This window comes from Chenopodium quinoa, unplaced genomic scaffold (assembly GCF_001683475.1).
Source record: "Chenopodium quinoa cultivar QQ74 unplaced genomic scaffold, ASM168347v1, whole genome shotgun sequence".
Lineage (NCBI taxonomy): Eukaryota > Viridiplantae > Streptophyta > Magnoliopsida > Caryophyllales > Amaranthaceae > Chenopodium > Chenopodium quinoa.
The window spans coordinates 3,330,116-3,352,105 of record NW_018742329.1 but is presented as its reverse complement, the minus strand read 5'-3'; the positions used below and the strand labels follow the sequence as shown (position 1 = coordinate 3,352,105).

At 34.5% G+C, this 21,990-nt stretch overlaps 2 protein-coding genes across 3 annotated transcripts; one reads left to right on the top strand and one right to left on the bottom strand.

Moving 5' to 3' along the window:
* The first annotated feature begins 995 nt into the window (after positions 1–995).
* Positions 996–2,024, top strand: LOC110690396 (chlorophyll a-b binding protein of LHCII type 1-like). Its single transcript, XM_021867217.1, has one exon. The coding sequence runs from the start codon at positions 1,096–1,098 to the stop codon at positions 1,900–1,902; it is 807 nt and encodes a 268-aa protein (XP_021722909.1). The 5' UTR covers positions 996–1,095; the 3' UTR covers positions 1,903–2,024.
* A 1,212-nt stretch (positions 2,025–3,236) lies between these two features.
* On the bottom strand, positions 3,237–21,236 carry LOC110690378 (probable starch synthase 4, chloroplastic/amyloplastic). 2 transcript variants are annotated; one of them, XM_021867199.1, is made up of 16 exons: positions 20,835–21,236; positions 18,888–19,218; positions 16,393–16,477; positions 15,170–16,235; positions 15,025–15,076; positions 12,718–12,840; positions 12,560–12,635; positions 12,125–12,309; positions 11,852–12,046; positions 11,703–11,774; positions 10,745–10,954; positions 9,811–9,936; positions 7,290–7,439; positions 4,855–4,916; positions 4,006–4,081; positions 3,237–3,860 (listed from the first exon to the last, which is right to left on the bottom strand). In XM_021867199.1, exons 1-16 carry the CDS (start codon positions 20,978–20,980, stop codon positions 3,684–3,686), a joined length of 3,132 nt encoding a protein of 1,043 aa, XP_021722891.1. In that variant the 5' UTR covers positions 20,981–21,236; the 3' UTR covers positions 3,237–3,683. The 2 variants fall into 2 exon arrangements, with proteins under 2 accessions (XP_021722891.1, XP_021722897.1); XM_021867205.1 differs by having other exon boundaries at positions 16,396–16,477.
* Between the last annotated feature and the right edge of the window lie 754 nt (positions 21,237–21,990).

Here is a 21,990-nt window from a genome sequence, read left to right as displayed (position 1 = left end):
GATAAATTACTCCGTATTAGATAAGGCATTGTTTAGTTCACCTTATTCTAACTTATTTCAGGAAAAATAATATCAAATCAGATCAGTATAGAAAAAATAAGTTGACCACATCTGAAAAAATAAGTTCGGATCAGATCATCGTTTTATGTGCAAATTTTTATCACTAATTGTCTTTAAATCCGTATTGAAAAAAATTATGAAAATTATATATTAATAAAATACACATTATTATGATTCTAACAAGACCCAACTTGATGTATATTTTCCTTATAGATTATCGTACACTTAAGGTCAAAGTTTGGACAAATTAGACAATCAAATAGATCAGCAAAAATAAGGTGAACCAAACAAGCCCTAAGTCCTTAAATACTAAAAAAAATTAGCTTGGAAAACGCCAGTGTATATGCATAGCATGAATATATCTTAGGCTAACACATAATGTATCAATATATGATTATATAATATGAAGAAAGTATAAAACAATAGGGTAATAATATACATTAGCTACATCTTCTAAACTGGTATAAATTAGTGAATGTACAACAATTATGAGTAAATATAGTGTAATTAACTAATTAACATTTAAGTTATTCTCTTACATTTTTTTTAAGATTTATCAATTTCCTAGTATAAAATCGTTTTTTATTTTTTTTTTAATTTATATTTGGACATTAATTATTTGTCAAATCTTGTAACTACTCAAAACACTTCTCATGGAGTCATGGGTTATGATAGTAGCGTTGGCAAGATAGTGACTATTTTGTTGTAACTTATGAAAATCCAACATGAACTAGATTAATGCAATCCCAATATCTCCACATGTCATCCCCTCATTGGCCAGCAACTAAACGGTCAAAAATCTTCAACTGCATGGCTAATACCTTGCCACCTAATACACTACCAAAAATCCTCTCAAGCTAATAAGAAATCAGATAATGATATCCCCTTAGATAAGAAGATACAATATTTTTCCCTATATAAAACAATCCATATTATTACATTTTCCTTCATCACTTCAACAAACATAAAAAAAAAAATAAAAAAAAATTCTTGTTACATAATTTTTTTTAGAGTTCTTAGCTTGCCCTCTTAACAATGGCCTCCTCAACAATGGCTCTTTCTTCCCCTTCTTTGGCCGGACAGGCAATTAAACATAGCTCCGCCTCTGAATTAAACATCCTAGGTGGGGGAAGGATCACCATGAGGAAAGCTGCAGCAAAGCCCAAAAATGTATCATCAGGAAGCCCATGGTACGGCCCAGACCGTGTTAAGTATTTGGGCCCATTCTCAGGTGAGGCCCCATCATACCTCACTGGTGAATTTCCTGGTGACTATGGTTGGGACACAGCGGGCCTATCCGCTGACCCAGAGACCTTTGCTAAGAACCGTGAGCTTGAGGTGATCCACTGCAGATGGGCCATGTTGGGTGCATTGGGCTGTGTTTTCCCCGAGCTATTGGCCCGTAATGGTGTTAAGTTCGGCGAGGCCGTTTGGTTCAAGGCTGGGTCACAAATCTTTAGTGAGGGTGGGCTTGACTACTTGGGTAACCCAAGTTTGATCCATGCCCAAAGTATTTTGGCTATTTGGGCCTGCCAAGTTATCTTGATGGGTGCCGTTGAGGGTTACCGTGTTGCCGGTGGTCCACTTGGTGAAGTAGTCGATCCACTTTACCCCGGGGGTAGCTTTGACCCATTGGGCTTGGCTGATGACCCAGAGGCCTTCGCCGAGTTGAAGGTTAAGGAGATTAAGAACGGTAGGTTGGCTATGTTCTCTATGTTTGGATTCTTTGTCCAAGCTATTGTTACCGGAAAGGGCCCATTGGAGAACCTTGCTGACCACCTTGCCGACCCAGTTAACAACAATGCTTGGTCATACGCCACCAACTTCGTTCCCGGCAAGTGAAGTATTTTAGTATGAATGTAGTGAAAATGAATCAAAGGTGTAACAATTTGAGCTTTATATGCTTCAATGTACATGTGTTTGATTATTGAATGAATGTTCAAAATGCGAATTTTGTGTGCTTATATTGTAACATTTTTTGAAATCAACTTCATAGTCTCTTTATTATTTGTAGTCAATCAGAATATTTATGATTATAATCTACAACATCAAATATGAATAAATAAATAAATTGCATATGTACCACAAGTCACAACATAAATCATGATAAGAATTTCTAAATGCATCTACGTCATTAATTGTTCTTTCTTCTTAAATCAACCTTACAACTAATAAACTAGCAGTCTTATTATTTAGGTATAAATTTGCAATTATAGTTGATATATAAATATGTATTGACGTAATGCAGGCATTCTTCTTCTATTAGACATATAAGCCATTATCAGCTAATAGCAGACATCAATAAGAAGAAGACATGCTATTTAAAAGAGTAATGACATAAATGGAGCACTACTTGGCTGAGTAGTTCCCAGGATTATATTTGCTGAATTGCTAAGAAATGTCATTGCTAATGCCACTCACGAACGTTGCAGATAGAAATGTGACCATGAGACCAGAAGTCTGGCCCTGGAAAAGCTTGTGTAGTTCAGCCAAAAGAAATACAAAATCAGCTAAAAAACTTATGTACAGGATGTATCTGGGGTGTTTGGTTTTGATAAAAAAGGATGAAATCGAAGTAACATGTAGGTTTCCTGCGTTCAGAAAGATGTTGATAACTGTACAATTATGTTGGTGAAATTCAGATGGGGTTATATGGAGGCTGAGCTTTTGGTCTAACTTAACTCGGCTATACTGGCGGGCTTACTTTAAAGGGATAGGGCTTTGCTGATGAGTATTACTCGAGTAGCATTTCCTCTGCATCATACTATCTGAGATGAAAAGACTATCTTCTTAAATTGACTGCCGAGGAGAATAAACTGCTCGTAAAATGTTTCCAGTGGTGTATATGGAGTAGTTCCCAAGGTTGATTAAGCACAAGTGCACGAGGCTCGTAGCAGCAACCTCTACTGCTTCCTTAACTGTTTCTCTAATCCTTTGTTTTGGTTACTCAGCTAACGTCACACAATCAAAATGAAAGGATCTGCATCCCTGCTCTTGTCACCTGTTATACAACCTTGGGTGTAATAGGTAGTTCCTGTGGAAATCAAACCATAAAATTGTGATATGTAAAGAAAAAGAATTATAGCTGCCGATACCTCTGCATCAACTAAAACAACATTATTCAATTACATTTATTTAGTTTTCATAGGTGATCAATCGAGTCTAAACAGCAATCATGGGTGAACATCAAATCTCAACATTAAATATATAGAGTATAAAACTTCTGTTCTTTCTTCTTACATCTGTTTATTATATACAGTGTGGTAAACTCGACTTCTTCCCCCTCAAGAGAAGGCAGAACTTTCAATCTACACATGTAGGTGATAAAATTCTGTACAGATACAATACCAAACATTCCTCCTCTGTTAGGCAAAAAGCACTGTGCATCAAAAAGACAAGCTTCTTAAAATAATGATATGGAGCTCTCCTCAGCTAAGTAGTTCTCCAAGTTTTGGTGAATTGTTAAGTAATAGACCGCTCTCAAATATGACCGAAAATGATGAGACCTCACACAAGAAGTCAGCATATCTGAACCTTGTATAGTCGCAAGTGACATATTTATCATTGCAGACTTGCAGGGTAACATTGCTCCCGTGCTCCTGTTCTATAACTGTATCCAGATATTAAGCACGTTTTGCAGCCCGTGCTCTAGACACTGACTTCACGTAGAGCTCCTCATACTGCTCAGCTGAAGATTCCCAGCTAAAATCCATATTCATAACCTTCTGGACAAGGTGCTCCCAACTCTCTCTATCATTTTTGTAGTATTGTATGGCACGGTCCAAAGCCCCGTTAAAACCCTGCAAAAACACAAAAGAGCATCTCATGTCTTCAGACCTAACAAACCCTTCAGGGTTCCATATAAATACTATTGATTTACTGTCATCCAAATTAGAAGAGACCAGCGTCCATGAGAAGATACAACTAATGTTGCGTTCTGCTTACCTGTTCATCAGGTGACAAAAACGTAAATCCATTCCGGAACTCAGGTGGTATTGTTTCATCATCAACATCGAAAACACTGCAGATTAACAAAATAGCAAGACTTAAAAAGGGTAGCGTAACCGAGGAAGAGCCTACTGATAAGTGATAAGAGTATATAAACAAAATACTGTATATTTCACTTTATTTCAGTGACAATATTCATTACTGTAAAGTAAATGTGTAAGTTGGTTATCATTACTTATTTTTTTTGTTAAAATTAAAATAAAATTAATAACAAATCATATAAAAAATAACAAGCCATCAAATTAAAATTTGTCACAAAATTTCCTAAAAATTAACTTTTTGATTATCTTTACATAACATTTGTTTATTTCAAGTCATATAGAATAGATGATTTAGTGCTGCTCAATTATTGCTTTCTTGCTTTAAAATGTGTCAAATATTTTGTTTATTTAGAATTTGTTACAAATGCAAGAGACACCTTAGTTATTATGGGAAAAACAATTAATATGATTTAATAGTGTTTTTTAAATAACAATAAGGGAGAATTAGGTTGTTTTAGGCAGACTTATCACCTCTCCCCTCATATATAATATAGATAAAAAATACTCAAATCATAGTACTTTTGATAACCTTACATTGTTTTAAAAATAATTCTTCTTGTCTGATGGGCTAAAGAGTTAAAGCCATTGGCAAGATTCACAGACAACTATCCAAAATTTGAGTTTTTTTTTTTATTATTATTTTCTATTCATTTTTTATTTATTTTTTATTTTTTTACATATATATATTTTTAAAATACGACCAAGTGACCAACTCATCAATTCCAATGTAAACAAGAATATGTACCTGTCATTTAAGCCACCAGTCTTTCTTGCAATAGGTATCGCACCATATCTCATTGCTATCATCTACAATGTAAGTATTTACAATCAGTTTTGAAATCCTACCATTGATGATAAATCCAAATTGGATAAATGAACAGGTAAGCAAGTGGCGAGGCCAATACTATGAATCTACTATACTCCCTCCGTATTTAATAAGAGTTACACTTTAACTGACACATAATTTTAGGCAACTTAATTGACTTAAATAAAATAAGAGGTAAGAGGGGTAGGTTGAAGTATTAAAAAATTATAAAACAAATAGTGGGTACTTAATATTATTTTTGGATTAAACCCCCAAATTTGGTAATAAATGTGAGGGAAAAGAAATTAAAAAAAAAAAAAATAGTAATAAGTTTGGGTGAAAACCATGAAAAGAGAAAAATATAAGGATTTTTTTGTAAATTACCACCCCAAAATGTACCATGTATTGAAATAACCACCCATTTTTTTGAAATTAAAAATAAGCACCCATATTTTACAAAAAATGTAGGTTTTACCACCCGACCTATACTCCGCCCAGTTTTTCGAGCATGGGCCCCACATACAACTGTTTTTTATTTTTATAAAAGTTGTTTCTCGATTTATTTCCTCCCTTGTTTCACAAACTACTCCCAAACTTAAGATTCTTCATTTTTTCCACAAATTCTACCAATTTTTATTCCAAGTTTTGCAAATTGACAAGCGAATCCTTTGAAGAACGCACTTAAATTTTTTTTACACCAATTTGTACAACAAGGTAATTGAAGATCGCACATAATTTTAATTTTAATTTTTTTTAGTTATGTTGCAATGTTTAATGAAGTAGAATTCAAGTTATACGATATTTTTTGTTTGGAATGTGTTTTATTAGGAATTTAATGATGTAATCGTTGTTTGATTCATTCAATTTATCTTGAATTGAAAATTAGGGTTCTTCATAATGAAATTGTTGGGCACATTATCGGAAAACTGGCCGGAGTATAGGTAGGGGTGGTAAAATCTACAGTTTTGTAAAATATGGGTGGTTATTTTTAATTTCAACAAAAATGGGTGGTTATTTCAACACATGTTAAATTTTAGGGTGGTAATTTACAAAAAATCCAAAATATAATATTAAAATGTAGGTTTGAGAGTGTGACACTTATTAAAACACGGTCTCATTTGGTAAGTGTAACACTTATTAAAACACGGAGGGAGTATCAGAAAACAAATGACTTATTCAATATCATTTTTTGTTTTTGGTTTTTGAAAATCAATACTCCGTATTTAATAAGTGATTTCTGTTTTAGGTTTAATCCTTTTTCTTAAAGTATCTTTTGTATCATATACCGATATACTACCTCCATCCCAAAATATAATAATCATTTGTATCTTTATACTAGAATTAAGGGTGAGAGAGTGTGAATCTTTTAAAAGTAAATAATGATATTCAATGAAACTTTGGATATATGGGTATTTAATATGGAAAAGATAAACAATTAAACAAATGACCCAAAAAATTAGAGAATTGTTGGAATTTTTAAATTTTTTTTTTTTTAATATATGAAATCATTATTTAATGAAAAATGGGCCCCACTTAACGGAATCCTAACAGATTCTGCTAAGTGGTAGCAAAAACTATTTGTTGTAACTTTTGTAGGTAGCAAAATAAAATAAAATATTAAACAGGTAGCAAATGTCAAATTTTCTTAAATATAACAAGATTAAAAACAGGCACAATATATTGGAACCACCCCAAATGGAATACGGACACTATATTATGGATCGGAGGGAGTATAAACTTAATAGATTTATGTATAGTACCAAAAAAACAAAAAAAAAAAAAAAAAAAAAAAAAAAAAACCAATCCCCAATTATGAATTGGAGGGAGTAATTAAATCAAAAACCTTAAATTGGGTACTTAATATTATTTTTGGAATAAACCCCCAAATTTGGGATTGTATTGAAAACATTGCAAGCATTCAGTTGTAAAGAGAGAAAAGTATTGAAAGCATAAATGTATTCAAGAAAAAAAAAACACTATTAGCACTTAATTCTTGTAATCTTGTCACATTGTAAAAAAAGATGTAGCAAAAAAATTTGAATTTTGAGAGCTTAGAAAATAAACATTCTAGATGTAATTTTGTGAAAATTTCCTATCCATGACCCAAATGCTCTCATATAATTAGAACAGTAAAGCACATATATCAACTTTGTCTAGTGATTTAGTACATAAAAATTTATTCCAAAACTAGGCACCTTAATTTTGGTCAATATCATACAATCCATATCTCTAACATGAGTTGCTCATTTTTCCCTATGCACTCTCCCTAGTGAACCGCATATTTTAGAATTTAACAGGGAGATAATAGACAAATACAGAAGGAAACTCTGGATAGCAGTTACTGAATTGGATGCAACACCAAAATTAAAGCTTACCTGTGTCAGCCCACATGGCTCAAAGATAGATGGGATGATGAATATATCAGATGCAGCATATATTGAACGAGAAAGTAATTCGTCATATTTCAGTATCAGCCGCACATTATCATCATTCTGAAACTGGCTCGCAATGCCCTCAAATTCTCTCTGCATAGAAGGCAATTAAGTATTTTATATTAGTGCAAATTTGATATGCACAGAAAGCCAAATATCTGGGTGATATCAGAAAGACATTGTGATGCTACAGCTCAAAAATATTTGCAAGATTTAAATCTGTCAATAACTGGGTGCTTCGCATTCCTGGAATTCAATGCGACAACAAGAAAATACACTTCAAGGTGCAAACATGAAGGTCTGCAAACAGTCAGGCAATGTTACTATAGTAGATCCTCTAAATAGTCTTGAAGTTGTCATTCAAGGAAAAGTATTTATCATTAAGTCCCACTGCTCTGCCAAAAGTATTAGCTAGATAAACAAAGTGATGCTGCAGCTCACTGAATGTAAAGATAGATTATTCCATAAAGCAACTGGTAGCCTCCATTCTTGATCAATGCAGATCCCCACAAAAGATATTAAAGTAAACATCAAAGTGGAAGTAGTGGGGCCTATGCACTATGTTACTAGCTCTCTAGATGAGATCCTCAGAAATTACTTCAAATGAATTAGTAATCAGTTCCACCCTTGGTTCTGCTGAAAGTGTCAACTGAAATTTTGGTCTGACCCTCTCTTCATTTTTATCAAAATGCAATATCAATTAATCAACTTGCACAACACCCACCATATAAAGAAATTTCTTATTAAATCTCACAAATTAGCCAGCTATGACTCTTCTAAATGGCCTGTAATATGTACAGTATTCAAAAGAAATTCTCATCAAGGAAGTGTTATTTCAAGGATGGAGCTTTTGTAACAAAAATATTGTTAAATAGTTTAGAAATTCCTAATGTGGCTCCAGAAATTTCTGTAGGCTATTTATGAAAAGACCACTCTGAAAGTTTTTGTGACAGAGGCACATATAGGGCATGATTAAATTAGGGCAAGTCAATGCATTAAGGGGTGATAAAAGTCAAACTAGGGAAAGTAAAGGAAAGTAGAGGTGATGATGAAGGGGATGAGGTGGTGGTACACGAGATAAAGTTGTGCCAGTTTAAGGAAAAAGCAAACTTTTTTTTTTTTTTTTTCTGTGGGGGGGGGGGGGGGGGGGGGGGGGGGGGGGGGGGGGGGGGGGGGGGGGGGTATCATTCTCAATATCCCCACCCCCTTGGGTTACAAAATAAGAATAGTAGATTAGTAGTCCCACCTTCCCACCTCATCACACAACCACAACTTCATCCCCCTTACAATTACAATCATCTCTACTCACATTTATTTTTTTAGGATGATTAATTACCTTTTCAATGAATCACTCCCAATCCAAGCATGATCTAAGGGGTACATTTATTAAGGCAACATAATTGAGCATTAATAAGTAGGTTATCGCATGAAATAATTAACAACTGCAGTTGGGCGAGTATATATATACTTGCATGCAATATTGTTCTGACATCATGATTTCAAGCAATTGGCAGTATCTTATACAGTCTTTCCTACTCAACAATCTTTGAAATAAATCGGGTGTACAATCAATATTGTACATCAGTTGTAAAGTTACCCCGATATATGTAAAAGCTACGTATTATTTATTGAAAAAATTTGCTCTCTTTAAAGGAGTAACTATCAAATACCAGTGTATGAAGGTAATATCCTTATAAATCTTATCCCAAGGTCTATTTACATTATAATCATCTCATGATTAAATTTGCCCCAAAGCAGGTTAAAAGTTCCCCCAAAATTGGTTGAAAGTTACCCTAAAACTGTTCGATATACACTAATATTACTTTACACCCAATCTACACAAGTTTTTGTTCCTACTTATCCTTTTCATAACTCAAAGATTCTATTTATTCCCTTTTAACTATAGTCTGCTTCCAGTTTTGACCATAGCTTTCACGAATAGTGTATAATATCAAAACCCTACTCTCCAACCCTAATGGAGCCAAAAAAAAAATGAATGTTCTTTGGTCATAAAGTCCCAAATTCCCAATCACTAGTCAACCATCTATATCACTTATATATTACATTTTAAGATCAAAGGTTTAAGGGTAACACCCTTTCCATAATGACAAGAGTAAGGCTGCATAGATATGACCAGCATCATCACACCCTATGCAAGTGTCTTTTTGAGGCATCAAAAGAGTATGACAGCAGCCTGCTAAAGGCATAACTGCATAAGAGTAATATTAATGTACATTAAAAACTACCCCTTGGGAGTAATCAGGCATTAAGATTCAGACTGAGATAAAAGACTTGAAATATAAGGCTTCTTTGCCAGCTAATGACTCATTGGCCAGTTGGCCACAAATAGTCCATGCTGCTTTGATAACCTTAAATTCATTTGCATCAGCAAGAATAGTATTTCACATAGGAACAAGAGTAAAAAACATGTAACTATTAGCAAATCATTGTCGCTGAAACCTACCTGAATATGATGCACAGGACTAGAGCCAAGAAGAACAAATTGCCCTCCAAGCTCTATTGTCCGATATATAGCATGTCTTATCAGGTGTACCCCCTTTTGCGGAACCAACCTCGTAATGCAACCAACCTGCTCAACCAAACATGAAAAATTGCTGCAATCAAGAACTGTTCCAACAAAATGACAATGATCGAGGTAGAGTACTATGTCAGCATAATTGTTCAGGAATCTATTCTTAAACCACTTAGTTCACCCTATTTATACAGCCAATAAATTATGTCAGCATAATGAAAACAACTATTTTAAACTTTATTGTACCTATTAGCCACTTCTTTGGATTTTGTATTTGTTTATTATTGAATTTGGACACTATTCACAATGTTCATAAATAGATTTGTATGAGAAGGCTAACATGAATATACATTAATTTTTAATTTTTTTTATGGTTAAAAGTTTCAGAAATTCAAGAAAGAAATACTTACTTCAATAATAAGGAAATTTAATATATAAATCAACAAAGAAAAAGTTTACAGTACTCCTTTAATACTCCCCAGTTGACATTTATATTAATCAATAATTTCATGAAAGAACTACGTAATTCCAAGCTTAGTAGTGCAATCAAGTGCTGCATGATAATGATGAATTAGGTAGAAGTCATAAAAGGTCAGTACTTCATTCAATGATCAGATTAAATGTTATAACATTTATAGTTTAAATTGCAAAATTAAAGCAAACACAATACAACACTATAAAGTTCAACATGACAGCTTCACCCAATAAAAGTGTAAAAATATCACATGAGAACTATATATATGGGGGAAGTTAAAAGGAACAAAATGCCAAATTCTTGAAGCATAGTGGATTCACATTATTAAAAAAATAAAAAATAAAAGGTTAGCATCTAATGGCCACAGAGTACTTCAGTAAAAGTACCAACCAAAGGTCGTGTAGAATCTGAAAGAAGAAGTCCAAGACGCCTTCTTAGAGCTTGCTTATTCGCTGCTTTTCCCTGAAGATCACTTGAATTGTATTGCACTTCAATCCGTGAGTCAGTAGCAGGATTCCATGTATCAGTATCAATGCCATTAAGGATTCCTATGAACTTTTTAGAGTGAGAATTAAGTGTTGAGTGAAGGCCTCTTCCACCCTGTAAAATTAAAAATGCCGTGAACGAAGCTTCACAATCTGAAGTCTAAAACACAATCTAGAACTAAACAATCCAATATGAATATGTGCTCTTGTGGATTGAAAATAAATAAATACACACTGGACTGGAGATTGAATTCATAATAATCGTAACATTTTATATTCTTTTTATATGGGACATACTAGATCTGGAAGTTCTATCTTTCATGCGTTGACTGTAAATTAAAGCTGACCAATTCCAGTTCAATTGGTAGAATCAGTATGACATGTAGAACAATAAATTTTGAACAAAGCAAGATACCATCACTTTCTAATAGAGGAAAATACATAAGTCCAAGTTCACAAGCATCATTACTTGGTTTTCATCAGTCATCGACAGCTCAGATCATCACAGGTCCAATCTATTAAAGAAATAGAAATGATAAAGTGCTTGCATCTAACATTTGATATTTCCTTTTTTTGTTTGTAAGGTAAATTCATATAACTTGTAAGAGATCACAATTCAAAGGAAATTAAAAGATCTTCATCCATCAAACCAGATGTAAACTACAGCTGTGCACTTATTACTTGTAATTCATAATTGATCATTGATTAAAAAAATCAGTGAATCATGAATCTAACAGAGGGTTCCTTTCACTCTTTCTTAGTTGTAGATTAAAGGAACACATAAACAATAAGATATTCCCGGTGAGTGGAGCTGAAAATATGATGTGATTTGGACTTATCTGCCTAGATCATCTCATTCATACCTCAGGGCTCCGAACCTCCTGCGCATAGGTGGGTGACACTGTTGTTACAATGTTGGAGAACACAACAGCACCCTGCAATGTTATAATATGTCAAAAAAAATTCATAAGTAGGTAAATGCTGACTGATTATAGATGGGAAATTCTTCTACCTTGACAGCATTAATCCTATCATGAGCAGAATTGTCCTGCATCCTATCTGGCCTGTTGAGCTGATAAACATCAAGACCACAGGAAGCCAGTTCTGGAGCTGGAGCAGTGCCTTGATACTCGAAGTTGTGGCATGTGAAACAAATCCTAGCTGAATTTAGTCCTTTTGATGTATAGAGATCCCAGTACAATGGTGCCTATACAACATCAGTAATTCAATTAGACTTTAAACCATGTACACAAGAGTGAGGAGCCTGAAGTTGTCTTGCACGTACAACAAAAGCTGTCTGCCAATCATGGCAATGTATTATGTCTGGCTTCTTCCCAGCTTGAAGAAGTAATTCAAGTGCGGCACGACTGAAAAATGAGAACCGCTTGAAGTCATCGTTCTCCCCATAAAATTCTCCCCTCCAGAAGAATTTATCTGGATGGTATGGCTCAATGAAGTAGACAGGAAGACCTGCAAATAACTTCAAGAAATCAGGAGCAATAGCAGCTGAATCCAAATCACAAAAACAGGGGCAGTTGCCCTGATTTTATCACGAAGTGAATATGTTGCATAATTGAAGGAAAGAATAGAAAAAATTACAAGATAAGCCTTCAAATTTAATTTTCATCCCTTTTTATATAGACAGGATGACAAGCGAATTCCTAGAATTTACCAGTACAAGAAATGTATACGGGCTACAAGTGTGCATAAGATACTTCACCTTCAACTGTGCCAATCCAAATCTTGTTTTTGTATAACTGTCCATCACAATATGACTCTACTTCCACATCCAAAGCCTGAATGAAAAAACAATAATATATGAGGATACACACTTAAGAATGGTGGTATTCGACCATAATGCAACAATGGTTAGTGTACCCGCAAGTTATGAATGAGATCATACTGCATACAATCATATTTGGGAAGAATAATTTCCACGAGATGTCCTTTCTTCTGAAGTGCTTTACCAAGACCAGTCACCACATCTCCAAGACCTCCAACCTTCAAAGAATAGGAAAGAAAACATTGCGATTTCAAGAAACTATTTTTAAACAGTATGCAGATGTAATATTAAACATGGAGACTTGAGCACCAAAACTGGAACACAAATTTACACCATTCCTCAAATTTACCCTAAAACCCCCATTTAAATACAAAACCTTACAATGTCCCCTTTAGATACCGAAATCACAAGATAATAGCCATCCACTCACTAGTCCCTTGAAATCGAAAGAGAGGTACTAAACGACTGAGTTATTTCAGCCTCCTTATTATCCTCATAGAACTCTCCTCCATCTGCAGAAACTTGAGAGCTTTCCATGTCCTCAACCATGACTTGACTCTCAAGGTCTACACTTAATTAAGGATCATTCGATCTTCATTTGCCTAGGATCTTGATAATAATAAGAAATAAAGTGCAAGAGTCTGTAATTTCAATACCTCTGTTTCCAAAGGGTACGATTGGGAAACAAGAATGTGCTATGGACTAAAGAGATTACAACGATCATCATAGTTTCTCAATTTCTCGCCATAACCCTCTCTTATTCACCCAATCACCCTTTTAATCATACGTAGTAATCTTTCTGATAATTTTCCTTATTCTATTAAACCTAAACATGAATGTAAAGTTTAGATTAGTTAGATGAAGTTTCTTACAAAGTGATGGATCATATATGAGTTTGTGACAGAAGAAATAATGAAATAAATAAAATGCCTTTTAGATACTTTTTTTTTTCATATTTAAGTCCACTAAGAATATAATAGTTCAGTTTTTCCCTGTAGCATAATATGTTTGTACGATCAATATTGAGATATTTTAAAGCAATATGAGGACTATTACACCATAGCACTGGAGAAATCATTAGAATTTTGAAGCACATGTGTAACAGTCAGCAAAGCAAAATATGCACAAGAAACCATATGCCTTTTTATATGTGAAATCAATCTGGATGAAATTCAAGTTTCCAAACAGCTTGTCTTCAGTTCAGGTGTAGGAAATCATAAGTTGGGAAAATAATAGAACAATGTTCAAATTAGCGTAGTTGAAATATAAAAATCACCAAACAATTCAAAACCTTATTATCTCCAAATTGTAATCCCCAAATACTTTTTATTGAACATTGTCATTAAAAATAACAAATTATTAAAAAAATACAAATAAGCGAGCTTTTGGACGGAATGATGGATATATTATGAAAGCTGAATACCTTAGACCATGTTAAGTGGTGAGAGCGTGAGACTCAAGTTGGGTCTCAAAAACATTTCATGTCCACTTATTAAGCTCCAATGATGAAGATGAAGCTCAAAATCATTTTTATTTTTTTCTTTCTGAAACTCAATAGTCCATTGGTGAGACTCTTCCATGAGTCTCAATAATAACTCCAAAATGTGCATTAATTCAATATTTTTATTTTATAAAATCAAATTTTCACTTTTTCTAAAAACTACTTACAAAACTTATTTAATTTGATAATTCTAGCTTTAAAATCTTTTGTTAACAGAGCACTTTCCCATTAATCCCTCGGGAATGGTCATTTCAAAAGTGGCTTCCTAAAAGAGATTTTCTTGCATGATCGTTGTAACAAAAATCAAAAGACCAAAAAAAAATTATACATTTAGACACCAAATCATACTACTTGCGTCACAAGGTACTGTCTAAATTTCTACTGACATGTAGAGTTGGACAAAAGATTAGTATGCAACTTTTTTATGTGTTGTCAAGTGAAATGTGTAGTCTATGGAGTGAGTAGCAAAATAATAAACTTCTGGAACGCTTGTTATTCTCGGGTTCCTATAATTAGAATATAGAAATGACCACAATTTTCAAAGTATAATAATCCCTATGTCTTCTTTATTTGCTCCTCTCATGATTTTTTTTCCTTCTACCTTTTCTCGTATATTTGACCGGACACTTGCCAATTCACTTTCATTTCCTAGATTATCATGTTAAAATTAAATGTAGCAATTAAAAAAAAAAAAAAAAAAAAAAAAAAAAAAAAAGACAGGGACTATACTCTTCAAATTATATAAATGATAGGGTCCTGAAGTTGTTTTCTGAAGGACTTGCGCCAGATGGTTCTACATACACCTTTTAAGAGTCACACATGTGTGGGTCATGGGCACATACACACAGTTGTATACGTTATAAGAGCACTTCGTTTTACCAATTATGGCATTTGGATGTACCTTTGCAACTGGTGCCATCTCTGCTGCAATGTGAATGACATGTAATGCAGACCTGAGGATATAAGGTGCTCCTGAGCATAAGTAATAAATGGAAAAGGAGATATTATTGAATTACAGAACTTGGCCAATACACTGAAATACGTACCGTGAAGAAGCAGATGTCAGACTCAAAAATTTAGCCAGCATTTCACGTTCAGTCATTTCCTTACATTCCAAGTATGCATCATGAACACTATGATCTCTCTTCCAAACCATTTCCCTTAACATATCTGCATCATTTGAAGACAATTTTTCCTCAAGCAACCATCCATCAATCATTAGAAGCATTTGACTCCAAAACTCCCAGGGCATATCATTGACAGGTCCCTCGATAACTCTCTCCTCATTCTCTTGCTTCAAATGATTAAGTGTATCTTGAAATTCTTTCATTGATTCTTGATACATGTGAATATATGAGTTTATATCCTCATCTGACCTTTCAAGGCGCTCCTCCAACAGCTTTACTTTTTGCTGCATTAATTCATTGTATTGCTGCATCTTCTCAGTTGACATCCTATAATCATTTGCCTCAGAAAGAGATTCTTCCAGCTTCTCCACCTTGTTACGAAGCTCCTGATTTTGCTGCAGTACTAGTATGGCATGTTCAGCTTGTTTGGTTTCATTATCAAGCAATGCTTGCAATTTCTGTACTTTCTCACTCAAATTGTTATATTCATATTGCAGGGTAGAAAGTTTAGTTACATCCTCCTCAGATGTTGCAAGTTTACACTCCAAATCTTTCACAGTGGAAAGCAAATATGAGCGCTCCTTTTCCAGTGAAGTCACTCGTTCATCTGTTATGCTGACATTACTAAGTTCAGCTCTTAGGGAAATTATATTGTCTTTCAAAGAAACATTCTCTGCCTTAAGAGAATCAAGATCCTTGCTTAGACTATATAAATCACTATTTAATAACTGAGGATCTTCATTGCCAGAAGTTTCATGTACTTCTTTGACATCACTCTTCGAAGATTCCATCCTCAACTTCTCCAACTGATCTTGAAGAAGCTCAACTTGTATCTTCTCCTCAGCAGCAACTTTGATTTTAGCATCAGTTTCTGCTACTTTCAACTCCAAGGCATTAATTTCTCTTTGCATTGCCTCCTTCTCTTGTAGAATCTTCTCCAAATCTTCAAGTGCTCGAATTCTAGCTTGATTGAGGAGGAGGACATCTAATATATGACCAAAAACCAGCATTAGTGAGAGTATAATCATATGTAGCGTGATTTGAGTGTTGTAAACAAATACACAAAGAGAGCTTGCCTACTTCCATTTTTAAATTTAAATTTAAATAAATAAATAGAAAGAGAGAGAGAGAGAGAGAGAGACTACTTTTCTCAGCACTCCTTATCATATTGATCAAATCCTCAAATTGTAGAGATGAAAGCTGTTCACCACCAATTAAGTTCAAGGACTGAAATTCGAAAAGAATAATCACATTTTATAATTCATAGATGAAGCAGGAAGGAACAATTAAGTATAATTGTAACTTTCAGAACATTTCTAATAAAGGGATAAAAATATACAGCAAAAGTACTAAAAACTGAGCATCACAAACAACTTTTGTACCAAACAATAGCAAGGTATGTGTCCAGAAATAGATTTGCAAACATAACTAGTCCTATTGATATACAGCAAAATTAGTAAACAAAAAGGGTCATAATGCTAAATATTTGGTTTCTTTCCAAACCCATTTTTTACCATATTCTGTCAAAATCCACTCTAAGTCTACCCGTCCGACTCGGCTATTTTATGAAAAAATTCGGTGATTTTGAACTAAAAGTGAAGTGTCCGGGTGTCATACGAATGTCCGAGTGTCGAGGGTCCGACACGGGTACGTGAGGTGAAATGAAGAGTCCGAGTAACATAGACTGAAACCACTTCTGACCATATGTTCATCAATATTGCATTCATTATTTATTAGAATATCTTGAGAGCGCAAAATTTCTCTTAACTAAACCAAAGATTGTGCACACACTTTTTTAAGCATGGGGCCTGCTATTTGTGAACAAGAGAGAACAGCCCACAAGGCCCTTTAACAGCGGGAAAATAACACATTTGCACTAAGCAGAAAAGGCTGAAAATATCAAGTGCAAACATTCCACAGTACTGAAATACGGATAAAACAAAATCAACTACCCGATATGATTGCTACACAATCTTTCCTCTATTAAGTAAACTGGTAGTGAGAATGATCCCAATTTCAATCATCTACAATTCGTGGTCAACTTGACAAAGAAGAAAGATGCAAGATTTCTCGGTCTCTCCTGCATGACAGTAAAACAGCACTACAAATGGTGTCCTAAATGGAATATATATGGAACTACAATATGAGTCGCATTGTATCTATGCAATTTATTGCCAATTTGCCAAGACTCCTCTCCTATTCCACCAAGCATCATTGGTGTGTGGACATGATGCTCATAAGCATGCACATGTGCACATGTGCTGTTCTCACACAGCCCCTACAGCTCCCCTATATAGAGGCATATTACCATTTTTCTTAATTTCCAATTTTCCAGTTAACTTATAGATAATAAACATAATAATGGGAAAACCTGGACTACAGAAGGAATAATAGGCTACAGAAATAAATTGGATTGTCCAAATGGGCCCACAGCATGATTAAAACTAGAGGCTTCAGGCAGCATCACAAAGTTATACTGAGTTATAGACACCAAGGAGATAACCTTCCTAGTATAACTTTCTAAATATTTTTTGCAAATATCTTGTTATTTGAACTTGTGTAAAAGTCTAAAGGTATTTTACATATGAGTGTCACGGCTGTCACCTGACAATTGTACATTTTACAGTCGTTATAAGCAATTTACAAGTAATACAAGCACTCTGTACAGCATTTCACTCTCTATATTTCATTACTCTTCCCACACTTGAGCTTTTATAAATACTACTCACTCTAGCAAGTAGCTAAGCCATCAGGGAGACTTGACATTTCTTCTGATGTGTTGGACTGGCAACAAAAGTAACCGCATGACACATTGCTTGTGCACCTTTGTCCACCAACACTTTTCTCTTCTGATTGAGACAAACTATTTTAAAGATGGAGAAAAGTCTAAAACTAAGAACAGAGATAGATTACAACTGATACCTACTAATTTAATGTCAAATCTCCATCTACTTAACGAGTGTCTATGTCCCTAGAAGAGGCAACTTTCTAGTAACATCAGTAAATTAGAGCCTTATCAAGATTGGGCATACAAAATGGTAAGCTAGGCATGTAACCCAGAGCATGGAGATTGGAGCATGATACTAGAATCATAATGTATTACAAAAACCAGTAAATATGATCATTATACAAGGCAAGATGCATCAGATATTTTCTTTGAAACATAGTTACAGGCATGCCTACCTAATTTGTAAGAATATCCTATGAAGGAGCATAAGTGACATTTTAAGATTGCACAGGGCTATCACATCTATCAAAATAATTATTGAGGTAGATAGTCTGGCAGATTGGCATATAGTATCCCAATTGAATGACATGGATAATTGAGAGGTTGTATAGAGAGGGAAAAAAAAAAGAGGGGGGGGGGGGGGGGGTGGTGGTGGTTGCTGAAATATAAAAATGATAAATATCTTATAACAAGACTGCCTCTCCTTATCAGTTGTCAGGTCCAAACAAACCCTTACTAAACCCAATGACACTGAGTTTATTAACATGTATTCATATAATTACGTTTACACCCCACTGGAGTTCAACAATTGAAAACTTATTAAACCTCTCAATTTTCAACATATGAAGCAAAAAAGGTTCAGCAAAGATTTATTATAATGATAATTTCTTAGCAAGCTATTAAGCTTACCAAAGAATTAGAATTGACACTGATATCATCGGTGTGAGACATCCTGGTGCTGTCTAGTTGAGTTACAATAGCACTGCTGTGACGTGGTGATGGCAACATCAGAGTTTTGTTATCTAACATCGGAAAGTTATCCAAATTATCCCCATTGACCTCCTTGTTGACTTCATTGTTTAAGTCATCCTGATGTATGCTCTCTTGTTTAGAACTTGAGACACCGTTGATTAAAGCATTCCCAAATTCAACATCTGCTTCGCCATCTGGTTCCAGATTTGCATCTATACGGTGTTTCTTAGGAGAGGTTTTCTTTACTTGTCGTTTTTTAGGTTGAGAACTGACATACACAAAAAAAGAAAAAAAAAATGGTAATGTAAGTGGAATATCCATGCAACAAGGGAAAATTAGACTTAAAAAAAGGAAGAATTAGTTGCTGAATTTTAATAAAGAAACATTTAAGTAAGACCGTCTTACCATCATAAGACCACTTTTGTGAATCATTGCAAGCATGTGACCCTATCCCAGTTCTCTCTCCCCTTGGCCCAACCCACCTACAATTTGGTTTTATGATGGTAAGGCGGTCATATTAATAAATTTGTAATTTTAATAAACTTTGTTTAAAAAGCAACATAAACCATACATAGACAAGTAATTGTATCCTTTGAAAATTGTACATTAAAGAAATGATTTTGAGTGAGAACCATTATTCTTTGCGAGCTAACTCTTGAAGATTTTGAGTGAAACTCCTTAAAATTTTAAAACATATTGCATATGGGATGGATAAGGTAAACAATAGATTGCTTTTTTGCTACATACACTTTAGAATTGAAAAGATGCAGAGAATACACGCATGGATGCTAACTAGCTTAGTTAGTGGTACCTGTGACCTAGGATTGAATCCCTTCTACATCACTACCCTTGCATCTCTCTCTCTCTCTCTCCCCCTCTCCCTCTCTCTCTCTCTCTCTCTCTCTCTCTCCCCCTCCCCCCCCCCCCCCCCCCCCCTCTCTCCCCTCTCTCTCTCTCTCTCCTTAATATCCTAATTATGAGTTTATCAATTCTAAAAATAAGATAAAATGACAATTAAAAAAAAAAAGTAAAAAATCCCTAAATAAATTGCATAATCTGACTAAACAGACTGGTCAAATTATTATACATGGTTCTAAATCATGATTTGTGTTTAAATAATTGTACTTATAGTGCATTTGACATACCATGAGTTTCATATCGGTTAATAGATATGGTATCAGTCTTTCATCGCCCCAGATCACATACATATGAGTCATATTACCCACTGCTAATAATCCTTCACGTGCAGGAATCAACTCGGATCAAATTTGGGAGTAGTTTCGTTAGGTAAGACTGTATTTGGTTAAACCTATATTGTCCAAACTTGTCTCATTCGAACTTAAGTGAGTTAATCAAAACTTATTTATGTATGACCTCGTCAAAAAATGATCCATTTTGAACTTAAAGTGAGTTAATCAGAACTTATTTGAACTTATCCGAACTTATTTTGTTAGGTAAAGATACACGAAAGAGTTCCGGAATCATCCCCAAAGAACGAAAGTAACTTACAAAATATGAGAAGCAAACTATTTCGCAAATGTCAATCGATAAACATTGCATAAACAGAAATACAATTGATTAGGTAAGTCCTAGAAAGATCTCCACCATATCAATAGTACAGAAAAGTAAGAAAATCAACCACTAGATTCTCCACATTCCCTAGAACATGGAAGTTCAATGTCTAATGCCACTAACATACACAAACTCAACTCACAATTTCTAATCAAATCAATTTCAGCCTAATTATTTATCCACAAAATCAATAAATTAAACAAAACCTTCAATCAAAAACTCAGTTAATCGATTAATCACTTCATAAATTCCAACAAAAATCACTCAAACTTCTACAAAAAATAATCAAAAAAAACTAAAAAAAAATTGCACCTGAGATTACGCTGTCGAATCTTACAAGAAGCAGGAAGCAATCGATGATGATGACGAGAAAAATCAGCAGAATACAAATTAGAGTGTTTAGTGTTCAATCCAATCAAACCATGACTCAAAAAACAAGTATGGAGTTTCGCCGCCATTGTTGGTGAGCTTACTCACATTCACATGAACTTTTCTAAATTACATGAGGAGAGAGAAAATGAAGAAGAAGATACGAAGATGACATGCAACGTTTTCCTCTCCACAAAAATTGCCTTTGTCTTGTTTGTATTGAGTTAAACGAGTCGACTCAGTTGATTACTTGTATTTTACGAGTTTATCCATTCAAAGTGTTTTATGGTTTCCAGTTTTCCACAGTTTTCGCATCTTTTTCACTTGCACACTTGATTAAGCCTTCGTCACCTTTCATGTGCAATACTTTACCTTTGATTGCTATTTTTGTCATCTTTAATTTTTCTATTTTTGGCCCCCACGTGGAGCTCTTTTTTGATGTACGTATATGGAAAAATAAAATTAAAAAAAAATATCTTCAAATTTAGATACATTGAGTTGGAGTCTTAAAAAAAAAAAATACTAGCTCATTTCATATTTTAAAGCAATATTTCGTACTCATTTTTTGTATAAAGATAATTTATTTAAGGGCAAATAAATTATCTTTATAAAATGCATAATGTTAATTGTTCGGATGCACCGCGCGGAAGCCTAACCGTGAAGGGTTGGCACGAGTGGATGGGACACTGTGAGTTTTAGAAAAAAACTCGCTTCCATGGTTTGGTGAATTCAACATTCTCGGATGTACCCTTTGTTGCTCAGAGCGTTCAATCAGGTAGATGGAGCATGAATTCCCAGAGGGTTTCAGAAAAGTGAGAAAAACTCAATCAGGAAGTAGGATCGAGCAAACAATGCGAAAAACTGGTCAAAATTAGAACGCATATTTCTGGCTCGGTATTGGAAGAATTTGGCGCCAGCAAACAGAGATTGGCGCCAGGTTTTAGCTGTAGCGCCTGGCGACAGAATTGTCGTCTGGCGCTACAGTTAAAATTATGGCGCTAATACTCTGTTCGCTGACGCTAATTCCTACATGCCTCAGCAGCTTTCTGTGCTCGATAAAATTTTCCAGTTTTCGCGCAGTGTTATTTCGGTCCTGGTT

Bases quoted from the DNA above. Each gene is read 5' to 3' on its own strand.
- LOC110690396 (XM_021867217.1), top strand. From the start codon at position 1,096: ATGGCCTCCTCAACAATGGCTCTTTCTTCCCCTTCTTTGGCCGGACAG.
- LOC110690378 (XM_021867199.1), bottom strand. From the start codon at position 20,980: ATGGCGGCGAAACTCCATACTTGTTTTTTGAGTCATGGTTTGATTGGA. The intron at 15,077-15,169 runs GTACGTATTTCA...TTATATCCTCAG, and splicing joins CTGACATCTGCTTCTTCACG to GTCTGCATTACATGTCATTC. The intron at 12,636-12,717 runs GTACACTAACCA...TTTTTCATTCAG, and splicing joins ATCTCATTCATAACTTGCGG to GCTTTGGATGTGGAAGTAGA.